At 46.0% G+C, this 21641-nt stretch overlaps 2 protein-coding genes across 5 annotated transcripts in view; one reads left to right on the top strand and one right to left on the bottom strand.

Moving 5' to 3' along the window:
* Positions 1-234: 234 nt before the first annotated feature.
* Positions 235-21641, top strand: part of LOC133158301 (uncharacterized) — a 31616-nt gene continuing 10209 nt past the window's right edge. Inside the window, exons 1-2 of one of the 4 annotated variants that reach the window (XM_061285405.1) lie at positions 235-376; positions 4772-4801. The gene's annotated coding sequence lies outside the window, so the exon portion shown is untranslated. Of the gene's footprint in view, positions 377-436; positions 755-4771; positions 6196-21641 lie in introns of those variants that run through there. The other 3 variants (XM_061285404.1, XR_009715188.1, XM_061285406.1) reach the window with 3 other exon arrangements.
* LOC133158416 (DNA (cytosine-5)-methyltransferase 3C-like) lies at positions 14617-15171 on the bottom strand. Its single transcript, XM_061285642.1, is given in 2 exon segments — positions 14617-14695; positions 14697-15171. Coding segments are annotated over 2 exon segments (375 nt in total). The 5' UTR covers positions 14993-15171.

Raw genomic sequence — 21641 nt, 5'->3', positions numbered from 1 at the left:
AGAACTCCAGCCGCTAGATATTGGTGTCAACAGGGCATTCAAAGCTAGACTGCGAACTGCGTGGGAACAGTGGATGACAGAAGGCGAACACACGTTCACCAAGACAGGGAGACAGCGCCGGACGACATACGCCAATATGTGCCAGTGGATTGTAAATGCCTGGGCTGATATATCAGTCTCAACTGTGGTCCGAGCTTTCAGGAAGGCAGGAATATTCACTGAACTGCTAGACAACAGCAGCGACAGTGACTCGATTAGTGACGACGCCGACGAGACGGAGCAGGGCATATTGGATCCCGTAATCGCCCCACTGTTTCATTCGGACACCGAAGATGAAGAATTCGAGGGATTCACGGATGTGGAATAACTTTATAAAGTGAGCTTTACACGTTTATTTTGCGTGCTGTGTTGTGTGACGTTTGACGTTAACGTTTGAACAACGTTGAGTTATTTATATATTGTTATTGCGTTGCACTATTTCGAGTGTTACTATATTGTCATAGCGCTAACGTTTGATTTACCTTAACAATTTGAGGGATTCCTGGATGAGGAATAACTTTATAAAGTGAGTTTTACACGTTTATTTTGTGTGCTGTGTTGTGTGAAGTTTGACGTTAACGTTTGAACAAAGTTGAGTTATTTATATATTGTTATTGCTTTGCACTGTTTCGAGTGTTACTATATTGTGATAGCGCTAACGTTTGATTTACCTTAAGAATTCGAGGGATTCACGGATGAGGAATAACTTTATAAAGTGAGCTTTATACGTTTATTTTGTGTGCTGTGTTGTGTGACGTTTGACGTTAACGTTTGAACAACGTTGTTATTTATATATTGTTATTGCTTTGCACTATTTCGTGTTACTATATTGTAATAGCGCTAAGGTTTGATTCACCTTAACAGTATCAGACTGTTTCTTACGTGTTTATTAAATCCAAGAAAAGTTCCCCTCCATTATGTGATATAAATGTTGCACTACATGTTATACCCTGCTGTTGTTAATCTATAAATAAAGTTTAACTGACCTATCTGCCTGTTTTGTTGACATTCCCTGTAGCGTAGCTCCTTCTAATGAATGCATAACGTAACCCCAGCCTCTACTGTAGCCTCTATTTTATGCGCCTTATAGGCCGGTGCGCCTTATATATGGATGAAGTTTTAAAATTAGCCATTCATTGAAGGTGTGCCTTATACCCCGGTGCGCCTTATAGGGCGGAAAATACGGTAAATTTTGCGCATTATACATGGAAAAAAACGGTAAGTGCAAAGTAGCTGCGAGGAACAACATTGTCCGCAAGCTCACTGGCACAACATAATAATAATAATAATAATTGATTAGATTTGTATAGCGCTTTTCAAGAACCCAAAGACGCTTACAGGGAACAATGCAAAGACATACATGAGGGGGGGGGGGGGGGGTGGGGGGGCGGAGGAAACAATCGGATAAACTTAAGAGGAGGAAACCAGTTATGGGTAGGGGAGGTCATAAGCTTGGGAGAAGAGGTACGTTTTTAGACGGGACTTAAATATGGGGAGTGTGGGTGAGTCACAGACAGACTGGGGGAGAGAGTTCCAGAGTCGGGGTGATGTGCAGGAGAAGGCTCTGTCACCGAAGGATTTGAGTTTGTATTTTGGGACTGTCGGACGTGAAGTATTGGAGGATCGGAGGGGACGGTTGGGGCAGTAGGGGACAAGAAGGTCGGATAGGTAAGTGGGAGCCAGGTGGTGAAGGGCTTTGAAGGTGAGGAGGAGTATCTTGAAGATGATACGCTCCTTCATGGGGAGCCAGTGAAGAGAGTGGAGAACAGGAGTGATGTGTTCACGGGACCGGGTGTGGGTAAGGAGGCGGGCAGCAGAGTTTTGGACTAGTCGAAGTCTATGGAGTGAGTGAGCAGTGATTCCAGTGAGAAGGGAGTTGCAGTAGTCAAGCCGGGATGAGATGAAGGCGTGGATGAGAGATTCAGCGGCAGGGAGAGAAAGGCAGTGCCGGATTTTAGCGATGCGTCGGAGGTGGAAGTAGGAGGTCTTGACAACTGAGCTAACATGAGGTTGAAAGGACAGTGTGGGGTCAAAAATAACGCCAAGATTGCATGCCAGAGGGGAAGGAGTGATGTTTGAGGAGTCAATGGTGAGTGTGATGGATCCAGTTTTATTAAGGGAGGATTTAGTGCCTATGAGGAGTTGCTCTGTTTTGTCACTGTTGAGTTTGAGAAAGTTGTGGGTCAGCCATGATTTTATTGTAGAGATGCAGGATTCAAAATGGGTGAGGGAAGGGTTACGGGTTGGTGTCGTACGTAAATAGATCTGGGTGTCATCAGCGTAGCAGTGGAAGTCCCGATTGAGTTTGCGGATGACAGTACCAAGGGGAAAGAGGTAACAGATGAATAGGAGGGGGCCAAGAACTGAGCCTTGGGGGACCCCTTGTGTAACTGGGGAGAGGATGGATGTGTGACCGGAGAGAGAGATGAACTGGTTTCTGTTGGTGAGGTAGGAGGTGAGCCAGTCGAGTGCAGTGCCCTCAACACCTAGTTGGCGCAGCCTTTGGAGGAGGATGGAATGGTTCACAGTGTCAAAGGCTGCGCTAAGGTCAAGTAGTAGTAGGATGTTGAGGGCACCAGTCTGCAGAAATGAGGAGATCGTTGGTGACTTTAACTAGAGCTGTTTCAGTGCTGTGAAGTGGGCGGAATCCGGACTGGAAGGGTTCATAGAGGTTGTTGGACTGGATATGGGTGTGGAGTTGGGCGGAGACAATGCGTTCAAGGGTTTTGGAAAGGAATGAGAGGTTGGAGATGGGAGTGGGTCCAAGGTGGGCTTTTTGAGAATGAGAATACGACCGGCGAGCTCGCAGCGAGCGGGTGCTCCCCTCGAGGACGCCGGCCAAGTGGCCAGCAAGTTGGGTTGGAGCCGCTTGCCGAGCCAAGAGCAAGCAGCTACAGGATCAGAGCCGGGAGGTAGGAGGGTCCGGTGGTGGGTTGGCTAGCTGGCTAGCGTAGCTCGTAGTCAGAGGGAGCGGGATCGGAGAGGTGCGAGCAGAGCTCCAGAGATACGCGGTGGGCAGGAGAGAAGGCGAGAAAAATAAAAGAAAACAAGAAATGGGCACACTTAAAATGGGAAAACACAAAACAGACGGGGGACAAACAGATAGCGGACACGGTTTTACAAAACCTTAACATGGGATGCTAATCCACGGACTCTCAAAACAACTGCACTTGCTCTCTGCTACTCAGCTGCGGAGTAGGCTTGCCCAGTATGGGAGCGAGCTGCCCATGCCAAGAAGCTGGACCCCGCCCTAAATGCTACCTGCCGTCTTATCACTGGCTGTCTAAAACCAACGCCTACAGAGCGCCTCTACATCCTGGCAGGAATAGCCCCACCAGAGATATGTAGACAAGCAGCAAACAAGGAAGAGCGGCAACAACAGTCCACTGACCAAAGACATCCTCTCTTCAGCCATGTACCAGCCAAAAGCCGCCTTAAGTCCAGGAAAAGTTTTCTGAAAAGTGTCCCACCCCTCAGAACACCGAGCATAGGCAGTGAAAGAGTCACTCGGTGGGAAGAAAGACTTGACAATCTTCCACCAGAAACTACAATGGAGCTTAAGGCAAGCGAGGCAATGCCCCAGGAGCAGCCACCAACTATGCAACGTGGAAATGCCTAAATAGACTAAGATCTGGTGTTGGACGTGCAAAAGTCACTCTCGCCAAATGGGGACATCTGGATGATTGGAACACTGAGTGTGACTGTGGCACTGAACCACAGACCATGCAACACCTCCTCATATGCCCCCTACTGGAACATCCCTGCACAGCATCAGATTTAGCAGAGTTTAACGAGAAGGGACAGAAATGTGTTCAGCTGTGGCTGAACCACATCTAGCCAAGCCTGTAACTAACTGCCTTGTAGCCACGATAAGAAGAAGAATGAGGTTTGAGCATATCTGTTTTTGTAGCTAGGCAGGACCTTTTGTATTTCAACCCCATTCCTTCACTAGCTAGCTCACATGCCCTTTTGTGGTCCACATTAGCTATGTGTACTTCATGTAAACTTTTGGGTTGAAGTAACTCACATATGCTGTGCTGTCAACAAAAAAGTCTTTCCAATTTTGTCTCATCTCAAGTCTTTGGGATCATTGGATCTGCGTAGTTATTGGAAAGTTCCACCAACATTTTAATAACAGTCTTTCATGGTCTGCCTGGGTGTCCTGGCTGAAGATCCTAGGGAAAAGACTCTAAACAAGCAACTGCATATTGGCCATAATATAGCATTGAGGCAGCTGCAACCCCGTTAGACCAAGACAAATTTACATACACACAAGCCAGGGTTCAAAGAACCAATCAGATGGTCCGAATCCATTCACGGTGGATGACAGCCGTGATATTTGAAAAGTGAAATGAAGTTTATAGGATTTGCAGACAGTGTGCAATCATTATTTAAACAAAAGTAGGCAGGTGCATATATTTGGGGACACCAAACGAATAGTGACATGAATATTTAGTAGATCCTCCGTTTGCAGAAATAACCGCCTCTAGACCAGTGGTTCTTCACCTGCGTTCGGTCGAACCCGAGGGGTTCGGTTAGTCGGTCTCAGGGGTTCGGCAGAGCTTCCGCTGCGGAGGTCAAAAGCCACACCCTTTCGTTGTCATCATATCTGTCACCTGCTCCCTCTTGTTATCTGATGTATTTAAACCCTGACCGTGTGTTTCTCTGTGTCGGTGTCTGCCGTTGTCTCCCGTCTGTGGCCGCGCCTCGTGTTCCTGTCCTGCTCGTCCAGCTGCACCTCGGTCTTGTCTGGAGGCTCACGGTCAGAATCTGTTCCATATCCGACTGGACTTCTGTATATCTGTTCGCTGGCCGAGAGTCTCTATCTCGTCTGTGTCTTCGTTTCCCCACCTACCTCCCTCCAACTCCCTTTCCCTTCAATAAACCCTGGTTCAAGCTGCATTTGGTCGCCCGGCTCCAATCATTCCTGACAGCATGCAGTCGTTCACGATGCATACAGTTTTTTTCCGTGTATAATGCGCCCCCATGTATAATACGCACCCTAAAAATGGCATGCTGATGCTGGAAAAAAGCCTGTACCCATGTATAATACGCACCCAATTTTTATGATTTTTTTATTTTTTTATTTTTTTAAGTCCCAATGATCGTCACACACGCAGGGAGGCAATGGGTCCCATTTTTATAGTCTTTGGTATGGTCTTAAATAGGCGTGATGTATTTTTTTTGTTGGCGTTGATTTCTCCGACTGCCCATAAACGCACCACCGCGCCCCGTGCGCGCATGTGAAAAAGGCGTGCGGACGTGAAAAAGGCGGCTCTGTATGGGAGAGACGTATAAGAGGAATAAAAACACCCTTGGAAACCAAAACTTGCCCCTCGTCGTGACTCGGAGCCGTAACAAATGTTTCGGATTTGTGTAGGGTACATTGTGACAGACAGCAAACGAGCAGGTGATCGAGCAAGCGTCTGACACGAGAGCATTGCGGTCGTGTGGAGCGTGTTTGAAGTGAACAGCAGAGACGAAAGGAACAAGGCAAAGTGTTGTGAAATAAAATATTCCATGTAATACACATTTTGTTATTTGCTGATTGAAACTGCTAATTAAACTGTGAATTGAAACTAATAGGAAGAAAACAACTCTCGCTCTTTATATAGCTGACGTGTCTTGCGCATCCGTTCTGCGCATCTGTAATGGCGGCCTCCGTATGACGTCCGGTCCGCGATGGAGATTAAAAAACAAACAATATTTGACAATAACACACCATCAAGGATTGCACCATCGCATCAAACGATGTGTCGTCAATTATGAATTTTACTAAGTGTGTTGGGCAGGATGGCTGAATGCGATGCGCAATTGACAACAAACAAGAAGAAAGGTGATTTCAAGTTTTATTTCGGGGGAGATTTGTCATGTCTCGTCCCCAGTTTTGCTATGTGCCATAGTTTCTGTTCGCGTCGCCCCTCTCTTCCTGTGTCACCTCAATCGATGTAACGTGTTTTGTATTTATGTCCTGCCTGCCCCTCGCTCACCGTCGGATCATTGCATGTGTTACTGTCTTGATGTGGTTTCTGTTCCTGTCTTTGGTAATGTCACCCTGTCTTTTTGTTCCACGACTTTGTCGGTCAGTCCTGTTGTTGGTTTTGTTGTACCATGACTTTCTTTAAAAAAAAAATAAAAAAAAAAACAATTAAAAAATGTTTGTACCCATGTATAATGCGCACCCCAGATTTTAGGCCAATAAATTAGTTAGATTTTGCGCACTATACACGGGAAAAACGGTATGTTTTTTTCACAAATTTTTGCTTGATCATTAACGCATCACTCACTTACAGGTATAGTTGACCATTTCACATGTTATTTTTAGTATAGTTGATCACTTCACATGCTTTGATATCTTTATCTTGAACATATTCAAAACATGAAAAATAGAGAGAAAAAATCAAATAAAGTAATTAACACTTTAAAGTGCCATATCCTCTGGACATGTCCTCTGTCACCAGGATGACATAAAGGAGGAGAAATTTGATCGATGGATTTAAGGATTTGGAGTGACACGAATGGTTTGATAATATTGTTGTTTATGTGATAGTTATTTAAAATATAGTTTATATATCGTTGTATGGGCCTGTGGAATAATTTGAACTGCGGCGCGGCACACGGCATTGTTGACAAAGGACGATCGATAAAAGACGAGAAATTTGATCGATAGATTTAATGATTTGGAGTGACACAAATGGTTTGATAATATTGTTTTTTATGTGATAGTTATTTAAAATATAGTTTATATATCGTTGTATGGGCCTGTGGAATAATAATAATTCATTCAATTTATATATATATATAATTCATATTATAAAAATGTATAATTTTTTCAATGACCCAAAGACGGTTTACAGGGAATAAAAAAGGGGGGGGAGGAGAGACAATAGGTTATAGTTAACAATATCGGTCAGCAGTGCGAAGGAAATGGATGGAGGAGCAGGAGGGGCGGGAGCGGAGGTTGTTGAAGTTGCCAGTACGGGAGGTGGGGGTGACGGGGGGTTGGTAGTCCAAAAAGAGGAGATGGGTGAGCCATCGGGGAAATGCCAGTCCAAATGTAGCGGCGACGGCGAAGGATCCCAGCCTCATGTGGAAGCAGCAGTGGACCAGGTGGTGATGCCGGTCAACCTCGACTGCACCAGCTCGAACGGCAGGCCCCAACGCACCACGGTGGCCGCCACAGGCTCCGAGTCGGGAAGCAGGAGGGTCTGGTGGTGGTTTTGGCTAGTTGGCTGTTGGCTAGCTGGCTAACGTAGCTGGTAGTCCGAGGGAGAGGAAACAGACAGGTGAGAGCGGAGCTGCGGGGATGCAAGGTGGACGGAAGACAACACGAGAAAAATAAAAGAAGAGACGGGTGCACTGAAAACGGGAAAACGAAAAACCAGTAACGGACACGGTCCGGGACAGAAGCTGCAGTCAACCAATCTGACGCCAGCGTGCTCGAACCTGGAAGACAACAGACGGTGGGGTAGGAGGTTTGAATTGCGGCGCGGCACACGGCATTGTTGACAAAGGACGATCGATGGATTTAATGAATTGGAGTGACACAGATGGTTTTATAAACGTGTTATTTATGTAATAGTTTTTTTTAAATAACTGAATGTTACGTCAGGCCCGTTCTCAGCTCCTCGTTTTTGTTTGTCACGTTAGCATATCGTTTAGCCTGCTGTTGCTCGTTCATGTCTGTTCTTGGTGTTGGATTTTGTCGAATAAATTGCCCCCCAAAATGCGACTTATACATGTTTTTTTCACATTTCTGGGCATTTTAAGGCTGGTGCGATTTATACTCCGGAGCGACTTATACTCCGAAAATTACGGAATTCAAAAATTAATGTTGATTTTCACTTGCATTTATTCATTGATGACTTACTTGGCTATCACGAAAGTAATTGAAAATATAATATTGTCATGTCCTGACTCACCTTGGACTGCCTGCACTGTCAAACTGAATATAAAAAAAATGAAATTTGAACTTGTAATTCCTCCTTTTACCAAAGGGTGGCAGCACCACCCCTCGCCGCTCATTCCTCCCATGGCGACTGCAAAGAAAACGAGGACAGTTGACATCGAGGAACGTCGCTTTCAAGAGAAATGGGAATTACAATAATTCTTCGCTGAAAATCAAGGCCTAAAATCAAAACTATTGGCCCCCGGGCCCCTTCACTTTATTAAATCTGGCCCCAGGAATTTTAACCGTCTGGGAGCTAAGTGATCGGGTGTCTCCTTTCGCAACAATGTTCAATCGTATCTGTGTTTTCGCCACAATCACACAGCTAAAATTTCTATCCTCCATTGGACCAGGCCATTGTACAAGGGGGGAAATCTCGTGGAGGTAGAATTTGCGTCTACATCCGTGACGAATGGTGCCGGGACTCTGTAGTGGTATGCAACCACTGCTCGCCACTGGCGGAGTTCGTGATCATTAAGTGCCGTCCTTTTTACCTGCCAAGGGAATTTACCGCGATCCTGCTCGTCGCGGTTTACATCCCGCCTTCCAACATCGAAGGCGACAGGATCGCGGCTATTAGTGAACTGTACCAGGCTGTCAGTGAACAAGAGACAGCGCACCCTGACGGTTTCACCATCTTCGCTGAGGATTTTAATCATGCTAACCTGAAGTCTGGTTTTCCGAGGCTTCACGAGCATGTTAATTTTCCTACGCGTGGCGACAGCTTCCTGGACCTGGTCTACTCTTCGCATAAAGGAGCTTTAAAAGCCGCCCCCCTCCCCCATCTTGGACTTTCTGACCATATCACTGTTATGCTTTTGCCCGCATACAGACAAATGGTGAGAGCGTCCAGGCCAGTTCGCAAGCAGGTACGGGTGTGGCCTGAGGGTGCCTCTGATGCACTGCGTGACTGCTTTGGCTCTACTGACTGGGACATGTTTAAGAGGGCTGCCACTTGCGACGATCGGACAGACATTGAGGAGTATACTGACTCTGTTTCCTTCTACATCAGGAAGTGCATTGATGATGTGACTCACTCAAAATCCATCGTCACTCGGGCTAATCGGAAGCCATGGCTGACGGGGGCTGTCTTCAGGCTGCTGAGGGCCAGGGACAAAGCCTTTAGAGCGGGGGATGAGGCTGGCTTGAGGACTGCGAGGGCTGACCTGTCCCGGGGCATCAAAGATGCAAAGAGGGCGTTCTCGTGCAAAATTACCGCCCACTTCAAGCACAGCAGGGACGCACGGAGCCTTTGGCAGGGCATTCAGACCATCACGGATTACAAGTCCGTCTGCTCAATGACCTCAACCGCTTCTTTGCTCGCTTCGATGCTCAGAACAGCACTTGCCCGCTGAAGGCCACTCCCCCTTCACACGAGCTGCCCCTGTGCCTCTCCGCCGACAGCGTGAGGAGGGCACTTGCCGCTATCAACATCCACAAGGCGGCGGGCCCTGACAACATCCCGGGTCGTGCGCTGAAGGACTGCGCTGGTGAGCTGACGGATGTCTTCACAGACATCTTTAACACTTCCCTGCAGCAGGCCATCGTCCCGTCATGTTTCAAAGCTGCCACCATCGTACCTGTGCCGAAGAAACCCGCTCCGTCCTGCTTCAATGACTACCGCCCCGTGGCACTTAAGCCCATCATCATGCTTTGAGCGGCTTGTCATGGAGCACATCCGATCCGTTCTCCCCCCCACCATTGACCCTTTCCAGTTTGCGTACCGAGCCAAACGGAACTCTGAGGATGCCATCTGCTCTGCCCTCCACTCGGCCCTCACCCACCTGGAGAGAAGGGACTCGTATGTGAGATTGCTGTTTGTGGACTTCAGTTCTGCCTTCAACACCATTGTGCCACAACGCCTCATCAGCAAACTTGACACGCTGGGCCTCAGTACCTACCTCTGCAACTGGCTACTGGACTTCCTCTGTCAGAGGCCACAGGTAGTACGTGTTGGCGACAAAATCTCCGCCAGCATCACGCTGAGCACGGGGGCCCCCCAAGGCTGTGTGCTCAGTCCGCTGCTCTTCACCCTCCTGACGCATGACTGCACTGCAACCTACAGCGACAACCGTATAGTGAAGTTTGCTGACGACATGACTCTGGTGGGTCTGATCACCAAGGGAGACGAGACTCAATACAGGCTGGAGGTTGCCCTTCTGACCACGTAGTGCAGGGACAACAACCTCCTGCTGAACGTCGACAAGACCAAGGAGATTGTTGTGGACTTCCGGAAGGGTCACACCCAACACCTGCCGCTGACCATCGACGGTGCTGTGGTGGAGAGAGTGAGCAGCGCCAAGTTCCTGGGGGTGCACATCAGTGAGGATGTCTCTTGGTCCACCAACACCGCATCACTGACAAAGAAAGCCCAGCGCCGCCTGTACTTCCTGCGGAAACTCAGGCGAGCGAGCGCCCCTCCGGCCGTTATGACTACATTTTACCGCGGCACCATTGAGAGCGTCCTCTCCAGCTGTATTGCTGTTTTGGGTGGCTGCTGCACTGACTACAACTTGAAGGCCCTGCAGCGCATAGTGAACACGGCTGGTAAGAGGGAGGCTACCCTCTCGTTCACCGGGGTGAACCCCAATGTGCAGGCGCCCAGCCGGGGGGCAATAAGTATACCCACACCTGCTCGACGCCTCTCACCGTGGGCAACTCCAGAGTGGAAGAGAGTCCAGCCCCTCTCGAGAGGGCTTGAACCGGAACCCAAACTGTGCGTGGAGGCAAGTCCGACTATATCTAGTCTGAACTTTTCTGCCTCGCACACCAGCTCGGGCTCCTTTCCAGCCAGAGAGGTGACATTCCATGTCCCTAGAGCCAGCTTCTGCAGCCGGGGATCAGACCGCCAAGGTCCCTGCCTTTGGCCGCCGCCCAGCTCGCACTGCACCCGACCCCCTTGGCCCCTCCCACAGGTGGTGAGCCCATGGGAAGGGCCTGAGTGACTTATATTTGGTTATTTTGTCATATGAAAAATAAAGACAATTGTGACAATGAAATTTGTTTTAAAACAGTGTGTATTTGCATGACATTTTTGTAGTTAAAAAATGTCCGAAAAAACTATTGGCCCCCGGGCCCCTTCACTTGATCAAATCTGGCCCTCCTTGCAAAAAGTTTGGACACCCCTGTTCTAAATTGAGGCATTGTGGCACGAAAGTTGGTCACACCAGAATACGGCAGGAGTGCCAACACTATTGCAGTACATACACTTGTACCTTTTTATAAAAAAAAAGGTTGTGATAATAATAAGAGTTCTATAAACATTGTACCTTGTTATAAAAATTGTTATGATAATAAAATTGTTCTAAAACATATTTACAGTATGTACACTTGTACCTTGTTATAAAAAGTTGTTATTATAATAAAAGAGTTCTAAAACACATTTATACTATGTATACTTTAGCTACATCTACACATGTTACGCACAAAAACGGCAGTGGCTCTACACACACACAGGGCTTTCCAATACACATCGAAACCAAATGGTCAGGTGACGCTTTCTTGCCTTTTCCGGAGAGTATAAAACATTCATTCCTGGAGATGGGGGATGCTGTTACATCTGCTATGGTGCCATGTGTACTGGCCGCCATTAAAGAAACCAATAAAGAACTAACTGTTACTCCACATCTTAGTTTTCCTGACCCAACAACAGACATCATCAACAACACGCAACAGCCTTAACCTCTTGGCCACCTCATCTTGTGTTGAAATGTCCTGTTATGTACGTTGTGCCAAAATACTTTGGATGTGAAGATAATGAAAATTTGACGAGGTTGTGATATGTAATGATGAGTGGACACTTCAAACACGCTCCATGCGACCGCAATGCTCTCGTATCAGACAAGGCTTGCTCGATCACCTGCTCGTTTGCTGTCTCACAATGTACCCTACACAAATCCGAAACATTTGTTGCGGCTCCGAGTCACGACGAGGGGCAAGTTTTGGTTTCCAAGGGTGTTTTTATTCCTCTTCAACGTCTCTCCCATACAGAGCCGCCTCTTTCCCGTGCGCGGTGGTGCGTTTACGGGCAGTCGGAGAAATCAACGCCAACAAAAAAAATTACATCCAGCCTAGTTAAGACCATACCAAAGACTATAAAAATGGGACCCATTGCCTCCCTGCGTGTGTGACGATCATTGGGACTTAAAAAAAAAAAAAAAAAAAAAAAAAATTTTTTTTTAAAAATTAAAAAAAAAATTTGTACCCATGTATAATGTGCACCCCAGATTTTAGGACAATAAATTAGTTAAATTTTGCGCACTATACACGGAAAAAAACGGTAGTCAGCTTTATTGTCAATCTCTCCACATGTCACAACACACAAAGAGACCGAAATTACGTTTTTCTCTATCCCACGGTGACGAGACACATAACACGATAGACATACAAGTACGCGACACAATATAAAAACAAGAAGGCAAAAATTCAAACAATCAATAGTAAGAGTGATGAATAAATAATAAATAAACAGATAACACAATAAATAAGAGGAGCAAAACGGAGCCAGCAAGCATAGCGCAAAAGTAAAAAACATCAAAAACAAAAAGGCACAAACAATAAATAATAAGAGTAATTATAAATAATAAATAAACAGATAACACAACAAATAAGAGCCAGTGTGCATACAGACAGTACAGACAGTAAAAGTACAGGACGCTACGCAGAACGGGGGAGCGAGTTCAGGATCCTAACAGCCTGTGAATTATGCTGGTGAAAACATACATATATTGCTGTGGGAATATTGAAACTATGTCCCTAGGTAAATTTGAAGGACCTCATCATGCATACAGATCATTCCTTGAATGATTACATATACATTGTTCATCACAGGCAATGAGAGCCTCTCAAAGAATCTAATTCACCCTTTGCATCGATCATTCAGCATATACTACCTACCTCTTTATTCTGAATTGGACCTTCTAGAGATTCACTTTACACAGTGCCGCAAATTTGTCCTAAAAGTTGGGCTTTATTGCATTGTTGATACTTCTGACAAAATAATGCAGTCAAATGTTTAAGTGGCACGAAGAGCTATGCTTTCAAACCGAAAATTTAAACTCTTCCCAATGAAAAGTGCAACTGCACCCCATCCAACCCCAAACTCTGGCAGAAATCAATGTGCAAATGGACAGCATTGGCAAAATAAAATGTTTATTTACATATGTCAACCACTTCACCCTGTGAATACACTAGTTTTAATTTGAGTCCATCACGTGGTATAGTTGGCGGCTCAGCGAAGGTCTTGCTCCACACACACACTCAACTGAATACTTTTTTTCTTCCCCCTCCCCATCTGCCAACTTGACCTCCTCTTCTTTGATCATCAGTCCAATCGCCAGCAATTTTAGCGTTGACTCGCAGACCTAGTTAATAAAAACACAATTAAGTTTGCTGAGGTGAAAACTGAGAACAACCATATAACTCAAAAGGTCACAAATAAGTCTATAAAGTTAAAGGTCAATTCATCACAGTCACACCACATTGAATTACTAATTCACAGGGTGTCCATTCAGTCCTTTCATTATCTGTACCGTTTTGTCCCCACCAGGGGGGGTTGTTCGCAGACGCGCTGGTCACAATTCAACAGCCTTTCTCGTGAAGTTGTAAAATTTTAACGAGATTGTATGGAAAGCCGCCATTCATTGTATTATACTCATTCATTTAAAACAACTTAAGTGATGACATTCCTTTTCCGTTTTACAGCCTTTTCTTTACTCACCGATACGTTTTGAATATTGGGTCATGTTGAGAGACAGGCAAAATTCATTGGTCACGGCATTAAGGTGAGTGAAGGTGTAGAATGCCCCAACCTTGGGTCAAGTTCGCCTCCCTCCACACCGCCACTCTTACGACGGCTTCGTTCTGCAATAGTTTAAAATCAAATATTACTTCAGTATGCATGCGTGAAGCGCAATAACAGAAAGTCGACAGGTTGCTTACTTGTTTTATGTATACGATGCTCAATGGCACCAACCGAGACCCACGTACCGACACCATTCTGCTTGGCTGTTTCTAAGTTGGAACAAACAGACATACGATTGTGTTATCCTGCAATGTTTAATGCAACAAAACACATTTGTATTTTTAGTAGTTCTAAATAGATATTTAACATGCATGTGCAAGTGAAGTAAACTTACATTTTTGACGTGTCCCTCAATGTTTACCAGCCGCTCAGGAGGTTTTTTTTTTAAATCACCTCGCTGAGAGACATTTGCAACGACAGGGGGAAAATGAGGTTGAGTGCCTTAGCCCTTAAGGCATCGCTGCAGTCCACCTCCGCCCCCATGTAGATTTTGCTGCTGTTCTGACACCGGAGCAGGTTGGGGTTTCCCGCCTCCGCCATGAAATGGGCGAAAACGTAAATGTTGCCCTCTGTGACTTGGCTAGACAGATTACTGAAAAGAGTCATCTTGAAAGAGGTCGTACCATCACAGAGGGCAACAGTTACATTCTCATAGCATACATTTCACAGCTCGAAGCACCCGACTTCCACCCTTTGGCCCGAATGTCTCTCCGCATCCCCACCACTTGCGCTTTAATAACTTTTCTGTTCATTCTGAAAGAGAAAGTGCCAAATGATAATGATCAGGAATTTTTCAAATAATTTTTTTTGTATACACATTTCCATTTCATTCCAAAATGTGGTGGAATTCAAGGAAGAACCTTCCGGTGCAATCAAACAAACCTTTCCGTATGGGATTGACCATGAAGGTCGTTGCAAGGACTTCCTCCAATCAGCAGGTCAAAAGGGCCCCATTCAGCGAGGTGTTTCCTTGTGATGGTGCAGACGTCGCTGACGTATTCAATCTTGCCAGCGTGCTTGATCATACCCACCGCGATGGAATCCTCACAAATCTCTGACGGAATGTAGCGTTCCACCTTGAAGCCAAGGTCCTTGAGCCCCAGGTATCCTGTTGTAATACCGTCAAAGAGCGACAGAACCTTCAAGGGCTTGTGTCTATCTGCAGCAATGGCCGGGTAATCTGTAAGAGGCTCAAACTCCATGGCGCTGTCATTGGCAAAGTCTTGGACCTTGACGCTCCAGTCTGGCCTGAGTTTTCAGCTTACCCTCGCACTGTGTTGGCTGGTAAATGTAGCAGCTCAATATCTTTCACATTGGTAACACCTGGATTTTATTAAGAACATTTGTCAAACAGAAATAGTAAAAGCAGTACTTCCTGTGTAGCATCCTTCAAAATAAAACGTATGTATAAAACATATACATTGTTCATCACAGGCAATGAGAGCCTCTCAAAGAATCTAATTCACCCTTTGCATCGATCATTCAGCATATACTACCTACCTCATTATAGTGAATTGGACCTTCTAGAGATTCACTTTACACTGTGCCGCAAATTTGTCCTAAAAGTTGGGCTTTATTGCATTGTTGACACTTCTGACAAAAGCTCACAAAAGGTTACCGTCGCCGCTACATCCACCGTAGCTCCGGACTATCTTTTAAACGACATTTCCCTGATGGCTCACCCATCCCCTCTTTCTGGACTAACTCTCGCCCCCCCGTCACCCCCACCTTCCGTACTGTGAACTTCAACAATCTCCGCTCCCCCACCCCCGCTCCTTCATCCATCTCCCTTGCACTGCTGAACTGTCGCTCCCTCTCCAACAAATCACTAGTTATTTTCGAACTAATATTGGACAATAATTTGGATCTGCTCCTTCTCTGTGAAACATGGCAACAGCCTCTGGACTATTTTTCTCTCAACCAAGCCACTCCGTCTAACTACAGCTACATCGCCAAACCCCGCCTCTCTGGGCGAGGAGGTGGTATCGCTGTCTTCCATAAGCGGTCCCTATCAATCACTGAATTGGACCTCAACCTCCCATCTATTTCATCCTTTGAATATCTCGCTTTTTCCCTCCCCAACTCTACTACTGCCGTTCTTATCTACCGCCCCCCCAAGTCACATCCGTCTTTTCTCTCTGAACTCTCTGAACTTCTCACCATCGTATCCTCAGTCTCCTACCGCCTCCTACTAATCGGTGATTTCAACATCCACATCGACCAGCCAACTGCTCCACTGACATCTGACTTCATCTCCGTTCTGGAATGCTTTCATCTCACCCAGCACATCACCTTCCCCACCCACACCAAAGGGCACACCCTGGATATAGTATGCTCCTCCTTTCCACTCACATCCAGCCCCCGTCCTCTCACCTTTCCACTGTCAGATCATATCTGCATCCTCTTCTCCGCCCCTCTACCCTCGCCTCATAAATCCACAAAGCGCACCATCTCCTACCGCAACATCAAGACTGTAAACCCAATCACGCTTTGCCAGCTCTTATCCTCTGCTCTTCCCTCCGACCCCACTTCTTCCTCCCCTGATGACCTTGCCACCACGCTCAACAACATCCTTTCTGACTCCCTTGATTCCCTAGCCCCCTGGAAAACTTCCTCTGTTACATTCACTAACTCTGCCCCTTGGTACACACCGGAACTCCGCACCATGAAACAAACTGGCCGTCAACTGGAACGCCTCTACAAAAAAACCCGCCTCACCGTCCATGCCGAAACCTTTGAACAACACATCTCCTCCTACCGTGACGCTCTTCTTGCTGCCAAATCTGCTTACTTCTCATCTCTCATTAATAACACCAACCGAAACCCCCGCATACTCTTCTCCACCATCAACAAATTGCTCCAGCCACCGGTCACCAAGCCACCCTCCTCACCCGCCCTCTGTAACTCCTTCCTTGTCAACTTCAACAACAAAATCGCCCAAATCAACAGTTCTCTCACCGACATCATCAATAACTCCTCCTCCCCTGCCGTCCTGCCCCCACTTCCTGACCGCCCGCCCTTTCCCTCTCTCACTGCCTTCTCCCTTGTTGACTCCTCCACTATCCTAGACATCATTACCTCATCCAAGACAACCACCTGCTCTCTTGACCCTCTTCCAACGACCTTAACTAAGGCCTGCCTCCCTGTCCTCCTCCCCCACCTCACCACCCTTTTTAATCAGTCTTTATCCCTTGGTCACTTTCCCGCTGTCTATAAACTTGCAGCCATCACCCCCATTCTCAAAAAGCCCACCTTGGACCCACTCAACCTCTCCAACTACCGTCCCATCTCCAACCTTCCATTCCTTTCCAAAACCCTTGAACGCATTGTCTCCGCCCAACTCCACACCCATCTCCAGTCCAACAACCTCTATGAACCCTTCCAGTCCGGATTCCGCCCACTTCACAGCACTGAAACAGCTCTAGTTAAAGTCACCAACGATCTCCTCATTTCTGCAGACTCTGGTGCCCTCAACATCCTACTACTACTTGACCTTAGCGCAGCCTTTGACACGGTGAACCATTCCATCCTCCTCCAAAGGCTGCGCCAACTAGGTGTTGAGGGCACTGCACTCGACTGGCTCACCTCCTACCTCACCAACAGAAACCATTTCATCTCTCTCTCCGGTCACACATCCATCCTCTCCCCAGTTACACAAGGGGTCCCCCAAGGCTCAGTTCTTGGCCCCCTCCTATTCATCTGCTACCTCTTTCCCCTTGGTACCGTCATCCGCAAACTCAATCTGGACTTCCACTGCTACGCTGATGACACCCAGATCTATATACGTACGACACCAACCCGTAACCCTTCCCTCACTCATTTTGAAACCTGCATCTCTACAATAAAAGCATGGCTGACCCACAACTTTCTCAAACTCAACAGTGACAAAACAGAGCTCCTCCTCATAGGCACTAAATCCTCCCTTAATAAAACTGGATCCATCACACTCACCATTGACTCCTCAAACATCACTCCTTCCCCTCTGGCACGCAATCTTGGCATTATTTTTGACCCCACACTGTCCTTTCAACCTCATGTTAGCTCAGTTGTCAAGACCTCCTACTTCCACCTCCGACGCATCGCTAAAATCCGGCACTGCCTTTCTCTCCCTGCCGCTGAATCTCTCATCCACGCCTTCATCTCATCCCGGCTTGACTACTGCAACTCCCTTCTCACTGGAATCACTGCTCACTCACTCCATAGACTTCAACTAGTCCAAAACTCTGCTGCCCGCCTCCTTACCCACACCCGGTCCCGTGAACACATCACTCCTGTTCTCCACTCTCTTCACTGGCTCCCCATGAAGGAGCGTATCATCTTCAAGATACTCCTCCTCACCTTCAAAGCCCTTCACCACCTGGCTCCCACTTACCTATCCGACCTCCTTGTCCCCTACTGCCCCAACCGTCCCCTCCGATCCTCCAATACTTCACGTTTGACAGTCCCAAAATCCAAACTCAAATCCTTCGGTGACAGAGCCTTCTCCTGCACATCACCCCGACTCTGGAACTCTCTCCCCCAGTCTGTCTGTGACTCACCCACACTTCCCATATTTAAGTCCCGTCTAAAAACATACCTCTTCTCCCAAGCTTATGACCTCCCCTACCCATAACTGCTTTCCTCCTCTTAAGTTTATCCGATTGTTTCCTCCTCCCCCCCCCCCCCCCATGTATGTCTTTGCATTGTTCCCTGTAAGCGTCTTTGGGTTCTTGAAAAGCGCTATACAAATATAATGAATTATTATTATTATTATTATTATTATTACCTCTCCCACTAGGATCTCCACGCACTCCTTACAGAAACATGACCTCTGACTCGCCACAGCACACGGTGCAGTACGACTGGTAGCCATCTTCATCGTAGCGATGCAGTGTTTCTGTGAAGTCTTTCTTGCATTAGAAACAATGACCACCTTCAAAGAATGGGTGCTGCAACAACCAACCACATCAGGCCAAACAACAATCTTCGATTTTTGTGCCTTTGTCTCGAAGCCTCTCAATTAAAGTGTCTTTTGTGTAAGTGTAGTTGCAGGAGCTTGCTCAACTCTTAAAAGCATGTTTTCTTTTCACAGGCGGCTGGTAGTCAGTGTTAGCAGAGTTATTTAAATAAAATGAGTCATACTGTGGAGACAGAGAAAACGACGACTCACTTTGGTTTGCCAGTGCCCAATTAACACATTGGTAACACCTGGATTTTATTAAGAACATTTGTCAAACAGAAATAGTAAAAGCAGTACTTCCTGTGTAGCATCCTTCAAAATAAAACTCTCAAAATACAGAGGACATAGTAACACCCCCACTTGCTCTTAGTATATTGGTAAATACATGCAAACTAGAAATACAATGATTTTTCTCAAGGTAATGCATACACATTTCATAAACATGTAAATACCACCAAATTCATCATATGATAGAAACACATTCCATAAACAAATTTCTACTCTCCAAACATAAATGCCACAAAATTCATCAACTTAGACTTTGTTGGAGGTTTTATCATGAGATCAACCACCATATATTCTGTTGGACGGTAGTCCAGCATTAGTTTGCCATCGTTAACAGTTGATCTTACAAGGTGGTACTTTCTGTCAACATGTTTACATTGTTGACTTTGTCCAGGATTTTTAGCTAAGGCTATGGCTCCTTGATTCTCTTCATAAACCTTTGGCTGCTTGTAATGATACCCATCAACACCATCTAACAGTTGTACTAAATACAGACATTCTTGTACAGTTGAAGCCAAGGCCATGTATTCAGCTTCACACGTTGAAAGAGCTACTGTTGCTTGTCTTTTGGTTTTCCATGAAATTAAGGGACCAAATTGGCTCAAGCTAACACAATAACCTGACGTACTACGTCTGTCAGTATCATGTTCAGCCCAGTTTGCATTACTGAATGCTTCCAACCCAAGTGGTTCGCCATCACTCTTTTTGTAACACAACATCTTTTCCTTTGTGCCCTCAGTACATGTTTTATTGTAGCCCATTGTTCTATAGTTGGTTTGGAAAGGTATTGGGAAGGTTTGCTCACTACAAAGCTTAGATCTGGTTGATAAATAGATTAAGCTGCCAACAGCCTCTCTATATTTCTTCAGATCACTCAGGGTTTCTGTGTTTTCAGAATAGTTAAGCTTAGGTTCACGTGGTGTTGCTCATGGCTTACAATCTTGCATATCAAATCTGTCAAGTATTTTGTCAACATATCTTTTCTGTGACATTGTTATACAGTGATCAGTTTGATGAAAATCAATACCCAGAAAGTTGTTCACTTTACCCAAGTCTGAATTTAGCTGTGAGCATTTCTTTTACATTCTTTATCAAATTGTCATCACTGGCAACAATAATCAGGTCATCCACCCATATCACAATGACCATCTTTTTGATTTTCTGTTTCTTTAGTGTACACACAATGATCAGCTGGATTCTGAATAAACAGATTGTCACACAAGAAATCATGTAATATTTTGTTCCAGTTTCTACCTTTTTGTTTTAAGACATAGTGATTTTCCCAGCTTACACACCACCATTTCACCTTTGTCAGATGTGACTTCATAACCTTCTCCTTGTGTCATATAAATCTCAAACTCAATTGGAGCATGAAGGTAAGCGGTTTTGACATCCATCTGATGTAAAATCAGGTTTTCTTGTGCCGCTTCTTGCATTAACACTCGTACACTTGTCAGATTGGCGGTGAGTGAAAAAGTCTCATAATAATCTTTACCCTGCTTTTGACTGTATCCTTTGGCTACATAACGTGCCTTAAATTTGCTGGACCCATCTGCATTGGTTTAAACCCATCTACCCCCCACTGCTTTCTTACACTCTGGCAATGTAGTCAAGGTAAATGTGTTGTTGTCATTAAGTGATTCCATTTCTTCACTCATGGCACGAGACCATTCTTTTAAATAAGGTGACGTTACAGATTCACTAAATGAGAAAGGTACATTAGACACCAATCGGTAGCAGTAATCTACTGTCAACATGCCTCAGTTACACGGTCACCAAAGTAGTCTGAACTCTAGAACAGGGGTCTCAAACTCCAGTCCTCGGGGGCCGCATTTCTACATGTTTTCCAAGTTTCCCTCGTTAAACACACTTGATTCAATTATCAGGCTCCTGCAGAACGTGAGGATGAACTGATCATTTGAATCAGGCGTGTTTAACAAGGGAAACTTGGAAAACATGTAGGAATGGGGCCCCCGAGGACTGGTGTTTGAGACCCCTGCTCTAGAAGGGTAACGTCTCAAGATTCAAGAGTTTTTATTCGCCATGTTTGAGCGTGCCAAACAAGGAATTTGACTTCGGTAAAAACACACCCTCTATTCAACATTTAGGTGACTAACAACATTCAGGACATGTGAATAATGGCAAAAACAGTGTAGACAAATTCAAAAAGCCAGCTCAGTGGACTAGTCGTAGAGTGTCCGCCCTGAGACTGGAAGGTTGTGGGTTCAAACCCCGGCCGGGTCATACCAAAGACTATAAAAATGGGACCCATTGCCTCCCTGCTTGGCACTCAGCATTAAGGGTTGGAATTGGGGGGTTAGATCACCAACTGATTCCCGAGTGCGGCACCGCTGCTGCTCACTGCTCCCGTCTCCCCCAGGGGATGGATTAAAATCACACGGGGATGAGTTAAATGCAGAGGACAAATTTCACCACACCCAGATGTGTGTGTGACGATCATTGGGACTTTAACTTTAACTTTAAAAAGGTGTGAAGAGCAGGATGTTATTTTACAGTAATGTCTCTGAGACTCTATGAGTGGTGTGAGTTCATCAGAGCAACAGCCTGGGGGAAGAAGCTGGTTCTGTGTCTGCTGGTTTTGGCGTACCGAGCTCTATAACGCCGTC

This window comes from Syngnathus typhle, linkage group LG8 (assembly GCF_033458585.1).
Source record: "Syngnathus typhle isolate RoL2023-S1 ecotype Sweden linkage group LG8, RoL_Styp_1.0, whole genome shotgun sequence".
In the NCBI taxonomy this organism is placed as follows: Eukaryota; Metazoa; Chordata; class Actinopteri; order Syngnathiformes; family Syngnathidae; genus Syngnathus; species Syngnathus typhle.
The sequence above is the reverse complement of the archived record's forward strand: the minus strand, read 5'-3'. Positions and strand labels throughout refer to the sequence as shown.